At 43.5% G+C, this 14,319-nt stretch overlaps 1 protein-coding gene across 2 annotated transcripts in view; it reads right to left on the bottom strand.

Annotated features, from left to right (window-relative positions):
- Positions 1 to 14,319, bottom strand: part of crebbpb (CREB binding protein b) — a 33,609-nt gene that overhangs the window by 3,413 nt on the left and 15,877 nt on the right. The window contains exons 4-30 of one of the 2 annotated variants that reach the window (XM_069149110.1): positions 13,674 to 13,926; positions 12,567 to 12,680; positions 11,555 to 11,785; positions 11,337 to 11,436; positions 10,967 to 11,104; positions 10,748 to 10,865; positions 10,375 to 10,549; positions 10,190 to 10,252; positions 9,750 to 9,871; positions 8,958 to 9,146; positions 8,420 to 8,821; positions 8,023 to 8,187; positions 7,592 to 7,769; positions 6,686 to 6,804; positions 6,335 to 6,574; positions 6,025 to 6,113; positions 4,402 to 4,482; positions 4,183 to 4,239; positions 3,995 to 4,072; positions 3,834 to 3,901; positions 3,581 to 3,731; positions 3,194 to 3,340; positions 2,977 to 3,090; positions 2,700 to 2,865; positions 2,105 to 2,272; positions 1,694 to 1,855; positions 25 to 306 (exon numbers count right to left, since the gene is read on the bottom strand). In XM_069149110.1, the coding sequence (XP_069005211.1) occupies positions 25 to 306; positions 1,694 to 1,855; positions 2,105 to 2,272; positions 2,700 to 2,865; positions 2,977 to 3,090; positions 3,194 to 3,340; positions 3,581 to 3,731; positions 3,834 to 3,901; positions 3,995 to 4,072; positions 4,183 to 4,239; positions 4,402 to 4,482; positions 6,025 to 6,113; positions 6,335 to 6,574; positions 6,686 to 6,804; positions 7,592 to 7,769; positions 8,023 to 8,187; positions 8,420 to 8,821; positions 8,958 to 9,146; positions 9,750 to 9,871; positions 10,190 to 10,252; positions 10,375 to 10,549; positions 10,748 to 10,865; positions 10,967 to 11,104; positions 11,337 to 11,436; positions 11,555 to 11,785; positions 12,567 to 12,680; positions 13,674 to 13,926 (4,170 nt within the window). The remainder of the gene's footprint in view (positions 1 to 24; positions 307 to 1,693; positions 1,856 to 2,104; positions 2,273 to 2,699; positions 2,866 to 2,976; positions 3,091 to 3,193; positions 3,341 to 3,580; positions 3,732 to 3,833; positions 3,902 to 3,994; positions 4,073 to 4,182; positions 4,240 to 4,401; positions 4,483 to 6,024; positions 6,114 to 6,334; positions 6,575 to 6,685; positions 6,805 to 7,591; positions 7,770 to 8,022; positions 8,188 to 8,419; positions 8,822 to 8,957; positions 9,147 to 9,749; positions 9,872 to 10,189; positions 10,253 to 10,374; positions 10,550 to 10,747; positions 10,866 to 10,966; positions 11,105 to 11,336; positions 11,437 to 11,554; positions 11,786 to 12,566; positions 12,681 to 13,673; positions 13,927 to 14,319) is intronic. The other variant, XM_069149111.1, reaches the window with a different exon arrangement.

Below are 14,319 nucleotides of genomic sequence, written 5' to 3'. Positions count from 1 at the left end.
ACGTCCAATGCCACTATGTCTTACCTCACAAACGGTGCAGTGCCAGCGAGTCTCCACATGGTGCTTGCACTCATTGCAAGTGTACACAAAGCGGTCCTGGCCCTGGTTGTGCAGCTCCACCAACATGCACATTGTGCTCCATTTGCATCTCCTCAGTGAGCTGAACTCCCAGTGCTTGTCCCTGGCCAGAGTCAAAAAGGCGTCGCGTCCATCCATCAGGTCACACGTGAGCATGGGGTCAGGGTCCATGATGGGCGGCAGGGTGTTAATGACTGGCCCGGCATGGAGGTGGATAACGAAAAATACCTGGTAGCAGAAAGGAGAGGAAATATGTGTGTTAGTTGCAAGGACAGTCAAAGTATACTGTAACAAGCTCTCAGTCCATCTGTGGTGGGAAAACATTTTCACATGCTGATGAGTCCAGTTGTGTGCCTATAAGATGTACAGTAAGACATAATAATAAACTTTATTTGTATAGCACTTTTCTAAACTCAAGTTATAAAGTGCTTCACATAAAATAAGCCATTAAAACAAAACAAAAAGTGAATACTAACAATCCTTAACAATACAACACCCAACAACACAATGATCATATAAAACAACCATAACAACAAATAAAAAAATTTTAAAAATTAAAACAGGGTATAAAAGAAATAAAGAGTTGATCACTAAAATCAACTGAAATCAGCAAGAGGCTCGCCGATAAAAGTTTTTAAAGAGATTTAAATATGTCAGAGTCTGCAGACTGTATTTCCTCAGGCAGCTCATTTCATAACTTGGGGACTGAAAATGCTTTGTCACCCTTAGTTTTAAGATGTGTCTCCAGAACAGATACAACTTTTTTGTCTGAGGATCTCAGACGACGGGCAGGCTTGTAAATTAACAGTAAAATCAATTCTAAAACATACTGGAAGACTAAAACGGGTGTGATGTGGTCCCTTTTCCTGGTTTTAGCCAAAGTCTGGCAGCTGAGTTCTGTACATTTTGATGTCGACTGATGGATTTTTGATTGAGGCAGGTGAAGAGGCTGTTGCAGTAGTCTAGGCGTGAGGAGATGAAGGCATGTATAATCGTCTCAGCATCATGAAATGTTCAAATAGGACAGATTTTTGAGATATTTCGAAGGTGATAAAAACAGGACTGCACAAGCTTTGTGATATAGTGTTTGAAACTCAAATTGTTATCAAACCAAGATCAATCAAACCCCAAGATTTTTTGCGACAAGTGTAATGTATTCTACAAGCGGGTCAGCAGATGGGTGGATTTGTTTGGTTAAGTGTGGTGGACCAATTACAAGAATCTCTGTTTTGCTTGAGCCGAGTTGTAGAAAAGTTCGTGACATCCAACTTTTCCCGTCATCAAGGCAGTCGTGTAGAGAACTCAGCATGCCAGGATCAGAGACACTAACGGACAGGTATATTTGAGAGTCATCAGCATAAGAGTGGAAGGAAGCACCGTGTTTGTGTATAACTTGTCCAACGGGGAGCATATACAAGGGAAATAAAATTGGTCCCAAAACGGACCCGTGCGGGACTCATTGAGAGACAGAACCTCTTCTGTAATGATTGTGACACACATGTAAAGCTACCAGCTTGGTCTCAAAATACTAAACATGTTTGCTGCAATGTTGCATGGAATGACATTTGAGTTGTGGAGGAAAGAAGTTCAGAAATCTGTTTGTAGGGTTTCCCACCTCCTTATGTTTCTCCATCGTGGCGTAGAGCTTCTGAGACAGATCATTGGCTACGTTTGGCATCCCAGGCTTCTTCTTATTGGCTCGGCTGACGCTGCTCTTGTTTTTGTTGGTTTTCTTGTTGTTCTTCTTTTTGGCATTCTTGCTGTCAGCTTGGGCTCCCTTGTAATAGAGGGACATGAACATTCAGAGAAGCAGAGATTGCACAACAGGCAAAATGAGATTATGCAATTAAGCTGAGTGGTAATACAGTGCCGGAGTGACTGCTGAAAGCTTTTATATAATGAGTACTTGAGGATGATAAAATGTGGGGTGAGACGGAGGCCTTAGCACAGATTTGTGATTCTGGCACAACATGAGCCTTTTTTTTCCCCCAAAAAAAAGCCCAATCTACAGATCCATCTAACTCACCTCTGTCATCTCAGAGGAGGCCGTGTTCTCCTCCTTCTTCCGTTCCTCTTCCTCCTGCTCCAGCTCCTTGATGCTCTCCTCCAGTACATTAGGCCAAAAGTCACCCTCAAAGTACGGCAGCTCATAGGCACTGGTCAGCCTGTCTTCGGTTGCCTGCTTGAAAATGTCCTGAACACAGACACGCAAGGCTTCCATCAGCCAATTGTCCCAAAGTTTCTAACACGGACAAGTTCAATTGAAGACTTTCAATCAACGACACATTTAAATATATTACTCAAAGATTCTTTTGGGTTTCAGTGTCACAAAACCCTCCAGCTTAGAAATACAAGAAAACAAGAACAGTAATTCTTAAGACAACACCACACAGGTAATATGATTTCAAGCTAAATTGATTGGTGTAAAATGCTGTGGAGTACTACAACCTGATCATTTTTATTTTACATACATATTTCACATCAGTTCAGCGTAATTGCATGGTATCAGACTGTCGCAGACACCCAGACTTAAAAATGGATATTCTAACCGAGGAGGTCTTTGCAAACGCAACGTCCCATGGTGGTCACACAACGACGTTATATTGAGGTAATTTTCTGACCTTGTAATCATGTAAGATTCTCTCGGCAAAAGCCTTGTCCAGCATCTTTCTGTACCACTCTTGGAGCCTCTTGGGCTTGGGGATCTTCTGGTCAGGAGGGTGGCAGTGGAAAATATAGTCATCTCCTTCACTGGGTGGGCAGGCCCAGATGTGTCCGGTCACATACCTGGTCAAAAAGTAAATTATGAGCCACTTAGCACTTGGAAGATTTATACATGTATCAATACATAGCTGGAAGGGTATAAAATACTAGTGTGTAAAGTTACTTTTCACTCACCCAAGTTTCTTCACATACTCCAGGTAACCTATTAAGATCTCATGGTACACTGCAGTCCTTAGCAGACGTGGTCTGAAGAAGTGAATACTGTCGAGGTATGATATGTAAACCCGTCTGAAAAGAAAACATTGAAAATATGATTTAAGTGCAAGGCGAACAAAATAAAGTAAACTCAGAGGAATGGGTGACATGAATGTTATTTTTTTTTCTGTTTTACCTGGTATTTGGAAAGGCGCACTCCGAGCCGTACTCCTGGACGTGCATGCCAAAGAAACAAACGTCCACCCCGTCTATTTCCTCAAATGCAAAAAGTGCTTTGGTTCTGTAAGGGAAGCTCTCCATCATCTCGCCTGAGTCCACAAACCTGCAGAAAATAGAAAAGCATTTAACAAGACACCTGCAATGTGAGGTGGTACAACACAACAAATGCATAATCAGAGCGCAATATGTTCATAAAAACACAATCCCGGACTCCTCTCCTGGTTTGTTTATCGGATAAGAGCGGAATGCGGTGATGATAAAAGCTGCTATGGAATTCAAGATTTATCAAATGTTCCTGACAATCTGGATTAAAAATACTGTAAAAGCAGGGGGAGAACCTTACTTAGACTTCATGCCAGGCTTAATCTCCACAGTTTTGTCAGAGCTGGCCACCACTCGCACAAACACTTCACCAGCTTCTGGGTGGTTCTGCCTTTTCAAGTACTTGTTCACTCTGTCCTCAATGTATGTCCCCAACCTTGTAGACTGCAATCCTTTACACACACAAACACATTTAAGATGAATTCAGGTTTTAAAAATTCTGACATTTATGTGATTAGATAAAGAAAAATATGTTACTGCTGTAAGTAACTTACGTTTGGCTGAAAACTTGTTATCTTTTCTTGTCTTGTTAGACTTTTTCAGACAGTTGTCACAGACAAAGCTAAAGAAAAAGAAAGATTAAACTGTTTAGTGACATCCCACAGTAACTTGTATACATACTTGAATATGCTCAAAAGTTGTCCAAGAGACTTACCCTGAGGGCCAAATGACATCGTAGTGCAGCACGCAGATCTGATGCATCTTTCGTCCGCAGTCTTTACACTCAACAAACCTACAAAGAGAAACATTTTCTGTGTTTTACAAAAAGCAGTGAAGAAGCATTACTGCCAACACACACACAAGTACAAGTCAACCTGAAGCTACGGTCCAGACAGTACTCACGGTTCGGAGTCCAACATGTCATTTTTCTTCTTTTCAAACTGATCTTTTGATATCATGCTGCACAAAAAAAAAAAAAAAAAAGAGACAGAGACAAGCATGTTGATGTTGGCTCCTGTGACTATTACTCCCTTCATAAAATGAGGTCCTGACAGAAAACAGCCTGATAGTCTCCAAGATGATCACCAGGTAGTGTTCAGACACCCAGGCCTGGGAACTTACGTCTGTGGCTGTGCCGGGTCGTCCCCCAGGGTCACACTGTTGCCCTGGATCTCGTTGAAGCACTTCTCACAGAAGTGATACCTGTCGGCAATAAGGCCATATTTGGGTGAACTGCAGCCAGCACACACAGTAGCAGCACAGGCAAACCGGCGTACAGGTGGCAGAATGCAGAGTGAAGGAGCACATAGCAACGACCGAGGACGGAGCATGGGCAGCGGACAGACGGAAGGACATACACAGGCAGAGGTACAGGTTAGTCACAATTGAAATGGTCACGATCCAGTCGCTCTCATTCAAACTGGAACAGAAATTGGGGAAACATGCTAAAATGCTATGTTAATGACATAAAATGATTGTCAACAACAAATCAATGTTCGACAACACGGTCAAACCGCATGCTGGAATATAAAAACACGACAACCCTTTCACGACAATCATTTATGAAACAAGCAACATGCATTAACAGTTGGTGAATGGATGATCTGGTTATGTCAGGTCAGACAGAAGGAGTGATAATCCAAAAACAAATGTGGACTGTAACATTCCTTTTATTGAAAAAAAAAAAATCCAAAATTCCTTTTATTGAAGTCAAAGGTATTAAAGTCTTGATCTGCAAAATACAGGTGACCTACAACTCCCTACTGTACCTGAATGCAACCGGTGTTGCTCACTGCACCTTTTATGTACACTGCTGTAGGCAATTTAGATTAAGATGCAGGTAAATGCTAAATCTTGCTTAGATGTTGTGAGTGCTTGAACAAATGACTTTTATTCTCGCTAATGATATGAGATAGAGGTATGTCTCATGCTGAGTTTTACACAGCCCTCCAGCAACTCATTCACCACAGCCAAACAGAGTTGTGTGATGTAACCTGGACAAGCAATAATTTCCTTATTGATGTGTCATGTAATTTTAAGGGAAAAATCTGTTTACATTCAAAGTTAATGAAAGAAGAGCATTCGTGGAACCTGTCTGTGCAATCTGTGCTTTTATGTTGGCTGATATCATCCATGTCACATTAAAAAAATACAGCTTTTGGCTGGTGTCCATGAAGTGTTTCAACACCGTAAAATCTTTACACATGCATGGTACAAAAAGGGTAGGAATACATAGAGTTACAGAGTGTGCAGGCGCACATCCTGAGCCCGACAGATCGGGGCCTGACAAAAGTTTTTAGGCAACATAAGAAATCCCCTAAATTCTCATAAACACTGCCTTGTTGTTGGAAGTCTTCCTTTAACTTGGTAAACCTCTTCCATTTAACTGTGAGTATCTGCAATCGTTTAACTGTGTTGCATTTTAATGATATGGAGGTGCAATAGCATGTTCTGCACAGAAGGGGGTGCTTTGGTGCTGGTTTTCGAGAACAAGTATGAAGACAACATGGTCCCTGTGATCACGCAAGTCGTGCAGAGCCACTTTATATGACAGTCAATGGTGTCTGCAACACTCCTATAAAAGGAAAGGTCATGTGCATTAAGTCCTTAGGGCTTTGTGGACTGCTCTATGTGAAGTGATGTCTTTAGCCGCGTTTTATCTTTAAGGCTGGACCTGCATGCCAACTTTGCATTCTGGCTTCTTCACCTCTTTACCAATCTCTACCGCTCAAAATGGATTTTTACCTGTTCTGGTAGCTGAAGTAAGTGCCATCCCTGGAGATGGTACACAACTGTTTGCCATAACAGCACAGCGTCTGGGGGGAGAACTCGTACTGTGGAAAAAGCAGTGAAACATTAAGATCCATATCACTGTGACAGGCGGGTGGTTGCTCCTCGTCGAGAGTCAACGGTCACAGAAAGGTAAAAGTAAATGTGAACTAATAAGATACAGATGTAATAAAAAAAAAAACTACAGTCCAGCATTAAGTTGCACTGTAGTCCAATTCTGTTCTCATCTCAGTTTGTGTTCACTCCCCATCCTGTATTGTCTCACCTTCCTTCCACAGCAGTAGCCCAGACCCTGCATGACCGGGTCGATCTCTGCTTCAAACACTTCGGCCAGTTTGGTGCAGTACTTGTAGACTCGGGATGTTTTACGGTTGTACAGCCAGGCATTGTTGAACATGAGCCACACGTCGTCCACATATTGCCACGGCTCCTGGTACTGACCTGTATCCAGCTTCCGCTTAATGGTGGACAAGTCAATAGGGTTCTTCACTATGTCAAAGTAGTCCTGCAGGGGCAGAAACGTTTCCAGGAATGAACAAATGACCCCTTACAATGTTTATATGAGTCTTGTAATATTATAATAAACTGATGAGTATGCATGATTGTAGCTACTCACAGGGATGCCCAGTAGCGTGGGGTCTACAGGTTGTCTGAAGGGCAGGGACTCTGGGTCTTGCCTGTAGAGGGCCTCGAGTGTCGGCATTAGGGCTTGTCTCAGCTCCTCTGGCTTGAAAACTGGACAGACAACAATAATGTTATCAGAGACCAAACACAAGCAGCAGACGTATATCTGCATGTATAATATCCTGTGACAGGCCTAATTTAACTGTAATCTAATTTGATAAAGGAGCAGCATTAATAAAACTCCTGTCACAGGACACGTGGTGTACAGTCAACTCTCAGGTGACATAGACATATAAACTCTTGATTTCCACTGCAACATTATCTTAAATAGATGTGTCTTTACAAATGCAGTGTGGTGTCATCATGACAAGATCTAAAGAGCTCTTTCACAATAAAGGTTGCAGATGCCTATGAGTCTGGCAAGAGATTCACAAGCTCTCCAAATTATTTGGAAAAAATGATTGCACTGTGGGGAAACTCATCTACAAGTGGTGTAATTTAAAAAAAATACTGCGAAACTGCAGACCAAGAAAAAAAAAACGCACTGATGCAAAAAGTGGTCTTCGGCAGGTAAGTCTTAAAACTCTTGGATTCAAAGTTCATGTATCTACAACCAGAAAGAGACCGCATACATTGGACCTGCAGGGGGGTTGTGCCATGACAAAGAACATTAGAGCAAAACCTCAGTTTGCCAATGAACATAGAGGCAAAGACCAGGCCTTTTGGAATAGTTTGTTCTGGACAGACAGACAAAAGATCAAATTGTTTGGCCACATTAACAGTAGACATGTTTATATGAGGATATCAAAGAGAATCAACTGTGAAAAACTCCACAACTTCATGTATTTATTTCTTCACAATGCATACAAAGATTAACAAACGAGATCAATATTCGTACTTTTTTTACGGCTCTGGGTGGTGGAAGTAGCTGACGTGCCGTTGGCCCCACTTTCCTCCTCTTCTTTGGGTTCTGCCTTCACCTCTGGCTTCTTCTCCTCAGTTTCCATTGGTTCCTGCTTTGGTTCTGCTGCATCTGGCTCTTCTTTCTTCACCAGCGGGGGTTTGGTTTCATCTTCCTGTTGTATGAACACAAGCATTGTTAACAAGCTAACCAACACTGATGAGTCAGGAAACAATTAAGGATTTAATAGACGTGGAAGCATTACTTTTTACATTAGGAGAGTGAAAAAAACACAAGTCAGATTTACTATTTTGGACATGAAATGCGAGCAGAACTGGTTGGTTGTGGTGGACGAGGTTTGTAAAAGTGATTGGGGTTTTTAGTCTGATCACCAATAGAGTAAGTGTACTTAACGATGATGTACATACCTCCATTTTTACATTACTTTGCTTCTTCCCAGAGTTGCTGTCGTCATCTTCATCTTTTATTTCGGGTTTGACCTCAGTGTCAGGCAGGGCTTGCTGGGAGCTCAGCTCAGCCACAGAGCCTGGGGTAGGCACTCTGTTATCTATACTTGCTGCTGCCTGGGACAACTTAAAGGGGTGAAAGAGACATTCTGATCAAAACCCTGATCATTTATAAAAAACTAAGGTCATTAGTGATTTTCACTGAACAAAATATTAACAAATCATTTCCCTTTAATATCACTTTTAATTGTTTTGTTTTTTTTATTAAAAAGACCAGTTAGATGCTTTAATGGGAGCTGACAAAAGCACAAGCAATTCAAGAGACGCATCAGCTTTGCAGTAAGAATTAGTATCTCACCGGCGTGCTGGGGTGCTGTGCCTGCACTGAGGTGGGCTGCTGCTGCTGCATCTGGCTGGGTGGTTCAGGTTGGGGCTGCAGGGGTGTCAGAGGCTGGGAGGGGTCAGGCGGTGTGGCCATGACTGAGGGGGGACCAGGGAGGCTACTGGGTATGTGGGTTGGGGTGGAGGAGGGCCCGCCCGTGGAAGCAGGAGTGGAGGGCTGAGGTGGCACCTGGGCCTGCGTGGGAGCGTGGTGCTGCTGCTGCTGGAGCTGCTGGAGTTGCTGCTGCTGAGGCTGCAGGCTGGCAGAGGCATTAGGTGGAGGGGTGGTACCGAGGGTGGGCTGGGATGTAGGGCCGCAGGGCAGCTGGGAGCCCAGGGAGCCCAGTGCATTCAGAGGGAGGTTAGAGTTTTGCGGCTGCTGGAATAAAGACGGATGCACTATTAGCCTACCAATACACACCAGGTATACAGCATATACCATATGCCGTATACTGAAGCACTAAAGGCCACGTTTAGACAGAAACATGCAGGGACACACATGAAACTCTCCTCACCTGTGAGACAGCAGCCTGTGGCATGGTTTGCCCCAGGCCTAAATTCACATTCATTGCTCCACCTGCAGTTACAGGAAACTGGCCCTGTGGCAGGAATTGGCCTTGGTTGGCTGGCTGAGACACCATGTTATTAGCATGACTACCCATCATTCCTTGAGTCTGAGGCATCCTTGATGGGGACATGCCCATCTGGAAAATGAGAGAGATTAAACAAAAAGATCAGTACAACAATCAGCATCAAGTGGGAAGTGCCTGTCAATTCAAATGTTTTACCTAAATGGAATGCTGCATATTTATACATACTAATCTTTACAATATTCTTCAAGAGGACCTCTGGTGTGGCTTACAAATAATAAATAAACTCAGCTGAATCAAAGCACGACATGGCAACAATCTACAGCCAGCGAGGAACATTAAATGGCTGTAAGCCAGGCCTTAAGCTCTGCCATGGTTTCATTACAGATTATTCATTGGCAGCCAGGCATCTGGTTCATAAACGGATCAGGACCAGGAAGCACATTTCATACTGATGCTTTTGTGTCAAAATGATAACAGAGTGATACATGAACAATCAGTCAAAGACAGGTGGGTATTTCACAGCCAAGAGGAGGAAATAAATAATAGAGCCAAAGAATGAGAAAAAAACTAAAGAAAAAAAACTAAAACACTGGGGAAAAAGAGAAACCAATGTAGACTGGTTTCAAGAAGAGTTCATTTCCGGAAAAAAAAGAGTACATAAGAGGAAAACAACAAGACAAGAACAAAACAGTGAGAAAGAGGGGAAAATCTAACCGCTGGGACTGAGCTCATGTTCATCTGCTGTGGATGGTTCATGGGGGAGGGAGCCCTCGCTCCCATGGGTGCCTGAGACATCTGTGCATTCTGCATTGCCATTGGGTTAAACTGATTCATTCCTGTGGGAACAGATACACACACACAATCATATACCTGTTTAAGATACTTGGGAGTTATTAATGAATTTAATATTCCATGTCCTACGAGGCTGGCAGAGGGACTGAACCAGCTCGCGTAAACGTCACATCTCGGAGTGGTTAACAGTCAGGTATGTACAGAAAACTGGCTTCATATGTGAAATTGTCGCTAATTTTTGGACTGACATTAAAGAAATCAAACCGCTAGTGTTTTTAAGAAGTAATGTATGTCAGCCAAAAGAGAGAAAATTGAGCACTTTTTTTTTTTTGGAAAACAATTGCTAAAACGGCAACACATACCTTGGGGCACCTGCATCCGGTTCATTAACTGATTTGGCATGTTGGGCATAGGCGCAGGTCCATCTGAGAGAGGACAGGATTCATTTAAAAGTTGTTCTCAGTTGCAGAATAAAACATCATGGTAGTTATAATATTAATATGTGTTATAGTCTGTCAACCACAGTTTAAGGAGTAAAGTTACTAACTAGGAGGTCGAACGGCCTGTCCTGGGCCCATGGCGTTGGGCTGAGCCATACCGGGCTGCTGAGGCCCGGCTGGGCCCACCATGCCAGGCTGTTTCTGGAGCCGTGAGCGCCTCTTCTCCTCCAGCTCCTTCTGGATCTTGTAAATCTTTTCTGCCAGGAAGTGGTAATACTCATCCTAGTTGAAAGGAAGAGAAGAAACAAAAAGTGGACATTTTTAAAAGTCAATGTCTCAGTCTTTGGTTCAAGTTTAAACTGTCTACCTTCTTTTCACTATGAAAGGGCATTTAGTTTAAAGCATTACAAAAGGAGGACTGTCATTGGAATGCTGTCATGATAATAGAAAGCAAGAAATATGTACTAAATTAACACGTACCCTGCTGTTAGCTGACTCATACATGTCACCCTCAACCTTGCGCGCATATGCCACCAGGTTCTCCATTCGCCGGTCCTTCAGTGCTGCGGGGTCAGGGGTGGGGAATATGGCTTGTACTCTGAAAAAAAAAAAGAAGAAAATAAAACTCACCAATCACCTGTTGTACCATGACAGAAACTGTGTATCTATACACACATTTGCTTTTACTGTTGGACTTACAGTTTGTGCACCAGGTGGGTGCGCAGGTCCTGAGTGACGTGTTCATGCCAGACCTTCCTTATCCCCGTGGCAGATAGAGGCGTGGCGGCGGGCAGGTTTCCCATGCCACCTATTACTGACCCATCTGGCATCAGCTGACTGCAGGACGGACACAATTTTAACAAAATGTGTAAAGTTGCTTCAGAAAAAGATGTCTGTTCTCCAGACACATTTTACCAGAAGTACAGAGGAAAGACTGAGACTGTGAATTTACCATTAACTATCACTGATTGCAGAGGCATAAATTCATTAGGAAACACAGTAAAAACAGCAAATGCCCTGTCAGCAGAATCCAGGTTTCAAGTGATGTTGAAAGGATAAGAAGACTTACTTGCTGAGTGAGGAGGGGAGAGAAGAGTCGGAGTGCATGCCAGTCTGGTCGGAGGAGGGGGTACCCATGCCTCCAGCCATCTGGTTCATCTGATTAGTGCCTGATAAACACACATAATCATTACCGAGGGTTAACAAAAATACACGAGTTGACTTTGCTGGAGGGACTTGTACATAAACCTTTATAATGGAAGTGAAGTCTTTTTTTTTTTTCCATACCTAGCGGGTTCATATTTCGCATTTGCTGGTGCTGGGGGCTTTGCTGAGATGGACCCTGGACCTGAGCAGGGGACTGGTTCCCATACGGCAGGCCTAGGGCTGCGTAGGCCCTCTGCATGGAGCTGGGGTCAATGTGTGTGGCAGCACTGTTAATGGCTGTGGCGCTGGGCTGGCCAGGTCCGACTGTATTGATGGCATTCTGCAGGCCACCCCCAGGGGAATTTAGCAGAGCTGCAGGGAGAAGACGAGAAAAGAAATGGTTCGGCGATACCAAATAAATTCTTCAATTAAATATGTACAAATAATTAACAGCTGCTTCTGGTGCTTCTGCATGCCTTGTAATTTCTAAACATCAAAATCTATAAATAATAAAACACAAATAATGGAAATTAGTATAACATCATTATAAAAATAAAATAATAAATCTGAAACTTGAATTATTAAACATGTGTTTCTGTGCAAAGAAAAAAAAAAATCCCTGCAAAAGAAGGTCTTCATGGACCTCCATCTAAAATCCCTGCGCTGCTCCCTGCTGTGTTGATAGCTGACAGGGAGCACGCTGCTTCTGTGGGGGATTTAAATCTGTCATAGGGGGTTTTAACCAATTAGAGAGCACACTGTCCTAAGACCCTGCCCCCACTGATAGCTGAGCCACGAGCCCCTCCCCTGGGTGTCACATTACAGGCCCGGCCTTTCTAGAGGAATCCTCTTGCTGTAGGAGCTCTGGCAGTCGGCAAGCCAGCACAGCCATGTAGAAAGGAAGCACAACCTGCAGGTGGCCCCACTTCATACTACTCACACTTACTCCAGGCTCGCTGCTGTGAGTGGAGCCTGCCTTGTTGAACAATTTATACGGTTTAAAAGATTTTTTTTTAAATGACCACAACTGTGCAGCTATCTAAACACCCATCAAGAACTCGACATTATCGACTTTTAAGTTAACCCACACATATTTTTACATGGATTTATAAATTAAGGAGGTGAGATAAGGAGAGCTGCTGGAGTTACTCACGCTGCTGATTCCTCTTGTCATTTGCATTCTTCAAAGGCAGGCAGACCGGACAGTCGTGCCGCGTACAGTTCTTCCAGTGGGAGATGATCTGTCTGGATGATGCACAGTGAGCCACTGGAACAAAATAAACAGCAAACAGAAACACAGTGAGGTGCAGCACAATCCGACTGAAATAATACACCACAATGAAAGCCGGTCAAATGCAATGCGCAAACAATTACGTAAACGCGATTAGTGCATATGCCATAAAACCATAAATCCAGCCTTGTGTTTATTATGAGTGTTCATACAGTATAAACATCACAGTTCAAAGTTCATAAACCCTCGGTGATCTCCTTACAACCCACAGCTGTCAGAGGGAAGCTGCCATCTACTGGGGCAGATGATGAAATGTAGAACTGCCATCATGACAGCGGTTTTAAAAAGATTAAATTCATGGTTGCAGATGCCGTCAGTCACTGGGGCTTAGCGAGTCAAGGGGGATGAGTGGCTCTATTTAAGCAATAAAACACAAGCGGATACAAGGGTGCTCTGCTTTACATTGTACAAAACAATGCTACCAAAAACCACGGACAGCATCTCATTTTAAAACAGTGGTTAAACATAAGACCAATTTACATATATTTCTGGCAATCTTTAATCACAGTAATTGCACAAGCGTTATCTGTCCTCAAAGCAATTTGTCTGATTATTGTTACTTAAAGGATGCAATTGTCAGTCTTCAGCCACATAAAGTTAAACAAACATCGCAGGCGAGAGGTGATATGATGATGCGGAGGCAACATCATCATTAACACCTTTAACCGTTTTCCCGTAGCATGTAAACGAAATGGCGCCGTGCCCACATCGCAGGCTTTAATTAGCTGTTGCTCACACAACATTACGTTAACCCATCTGTTAAAAACCTAACCTGCTAATTTTCCTCCGATTTTTATCATCAGGTATTAACAGGGATTACCATTAAAACATCTTAACATCACGGACACATAAAAGCTCGCACGAGTTCAAATCTTCTGTGCATCAAAATATCAATGAACCACCACGTGGAGAGTGAATACGAGATGGGACGTTAATCCAGAGCTTTGAGAACACATCACTTTCACTCACCCTGGCAGGATTTGCCGGCCTGGCAGTGGGTCATGTGGTTGAGTACGTTCTTCATGGTGCGGCAGTGGGGCAGAGTGCAGGCCCTCACCTCCCCGTTGGCCTGCTCCCGCCGCTGGCACTTGTGTGCGTGGAGCAGCAGGACCAGCTGCTGCTGAATGAGTTTTCGCTTCTCCGGGTCGGCCGTCGGGCCTGTGGATACACCGGCAGCCCCGGGGACCATGCCCAACGATGCTACCTGCTGCTGCATCTGGGACTGTAATGGAGATCCGATACAACATGCAGGTTAGACATGGGTCAGAATATCGTGTCGCTAACTTTAGACTTTTAAGTTCAAAGTGAAAACCGAATAATAAGTATCACGAATTGGAGAATAGCTTAATGAATAGCAGTCGACTCATCGTCCCCTTTCATCCCTAAAACCAGAGCTCAATTATAGTTGAGATGTGACGACACATCTGTTTGATGAATCCCAAGCGAAGGCTGCTTAACCAATCTCGAGCCACAGCCCGGCGAGCACCCACCGTCTTCCCCTGCAAGTGTCTAAAACTTGGCTGAAGTTTGCTGAACACAGAAGGATAATTAGGAAGATTTTAGGTCCAAAACGCCCCTCCCGACGATCACAGGGACGCTCAAGATTCTAGGCTGG

The sequence above is a fragment of the Embiotoca jacksoni genome, unplaced genomic scaffold (genome assembly GCF_022577435.1).
Source record: "Embiotoca jacksoni isolate LCO1_2020_lvr unplaced genomic scaffold, fEmbJac1.0.p SCAF_15, whole genome shotgun sequence".
In the NCBI taxonomy this organism is placed as follows: Eukaryota; Metazoa; Chordata; class Actinopteri; family Embiotocidae; genus Embiotoca; species Embiotoca jacksoni.
Note: the sequence above shows the minus strand (reverse complement) of the source record. Positions and strands in the feature narration are given on the sequence as shown.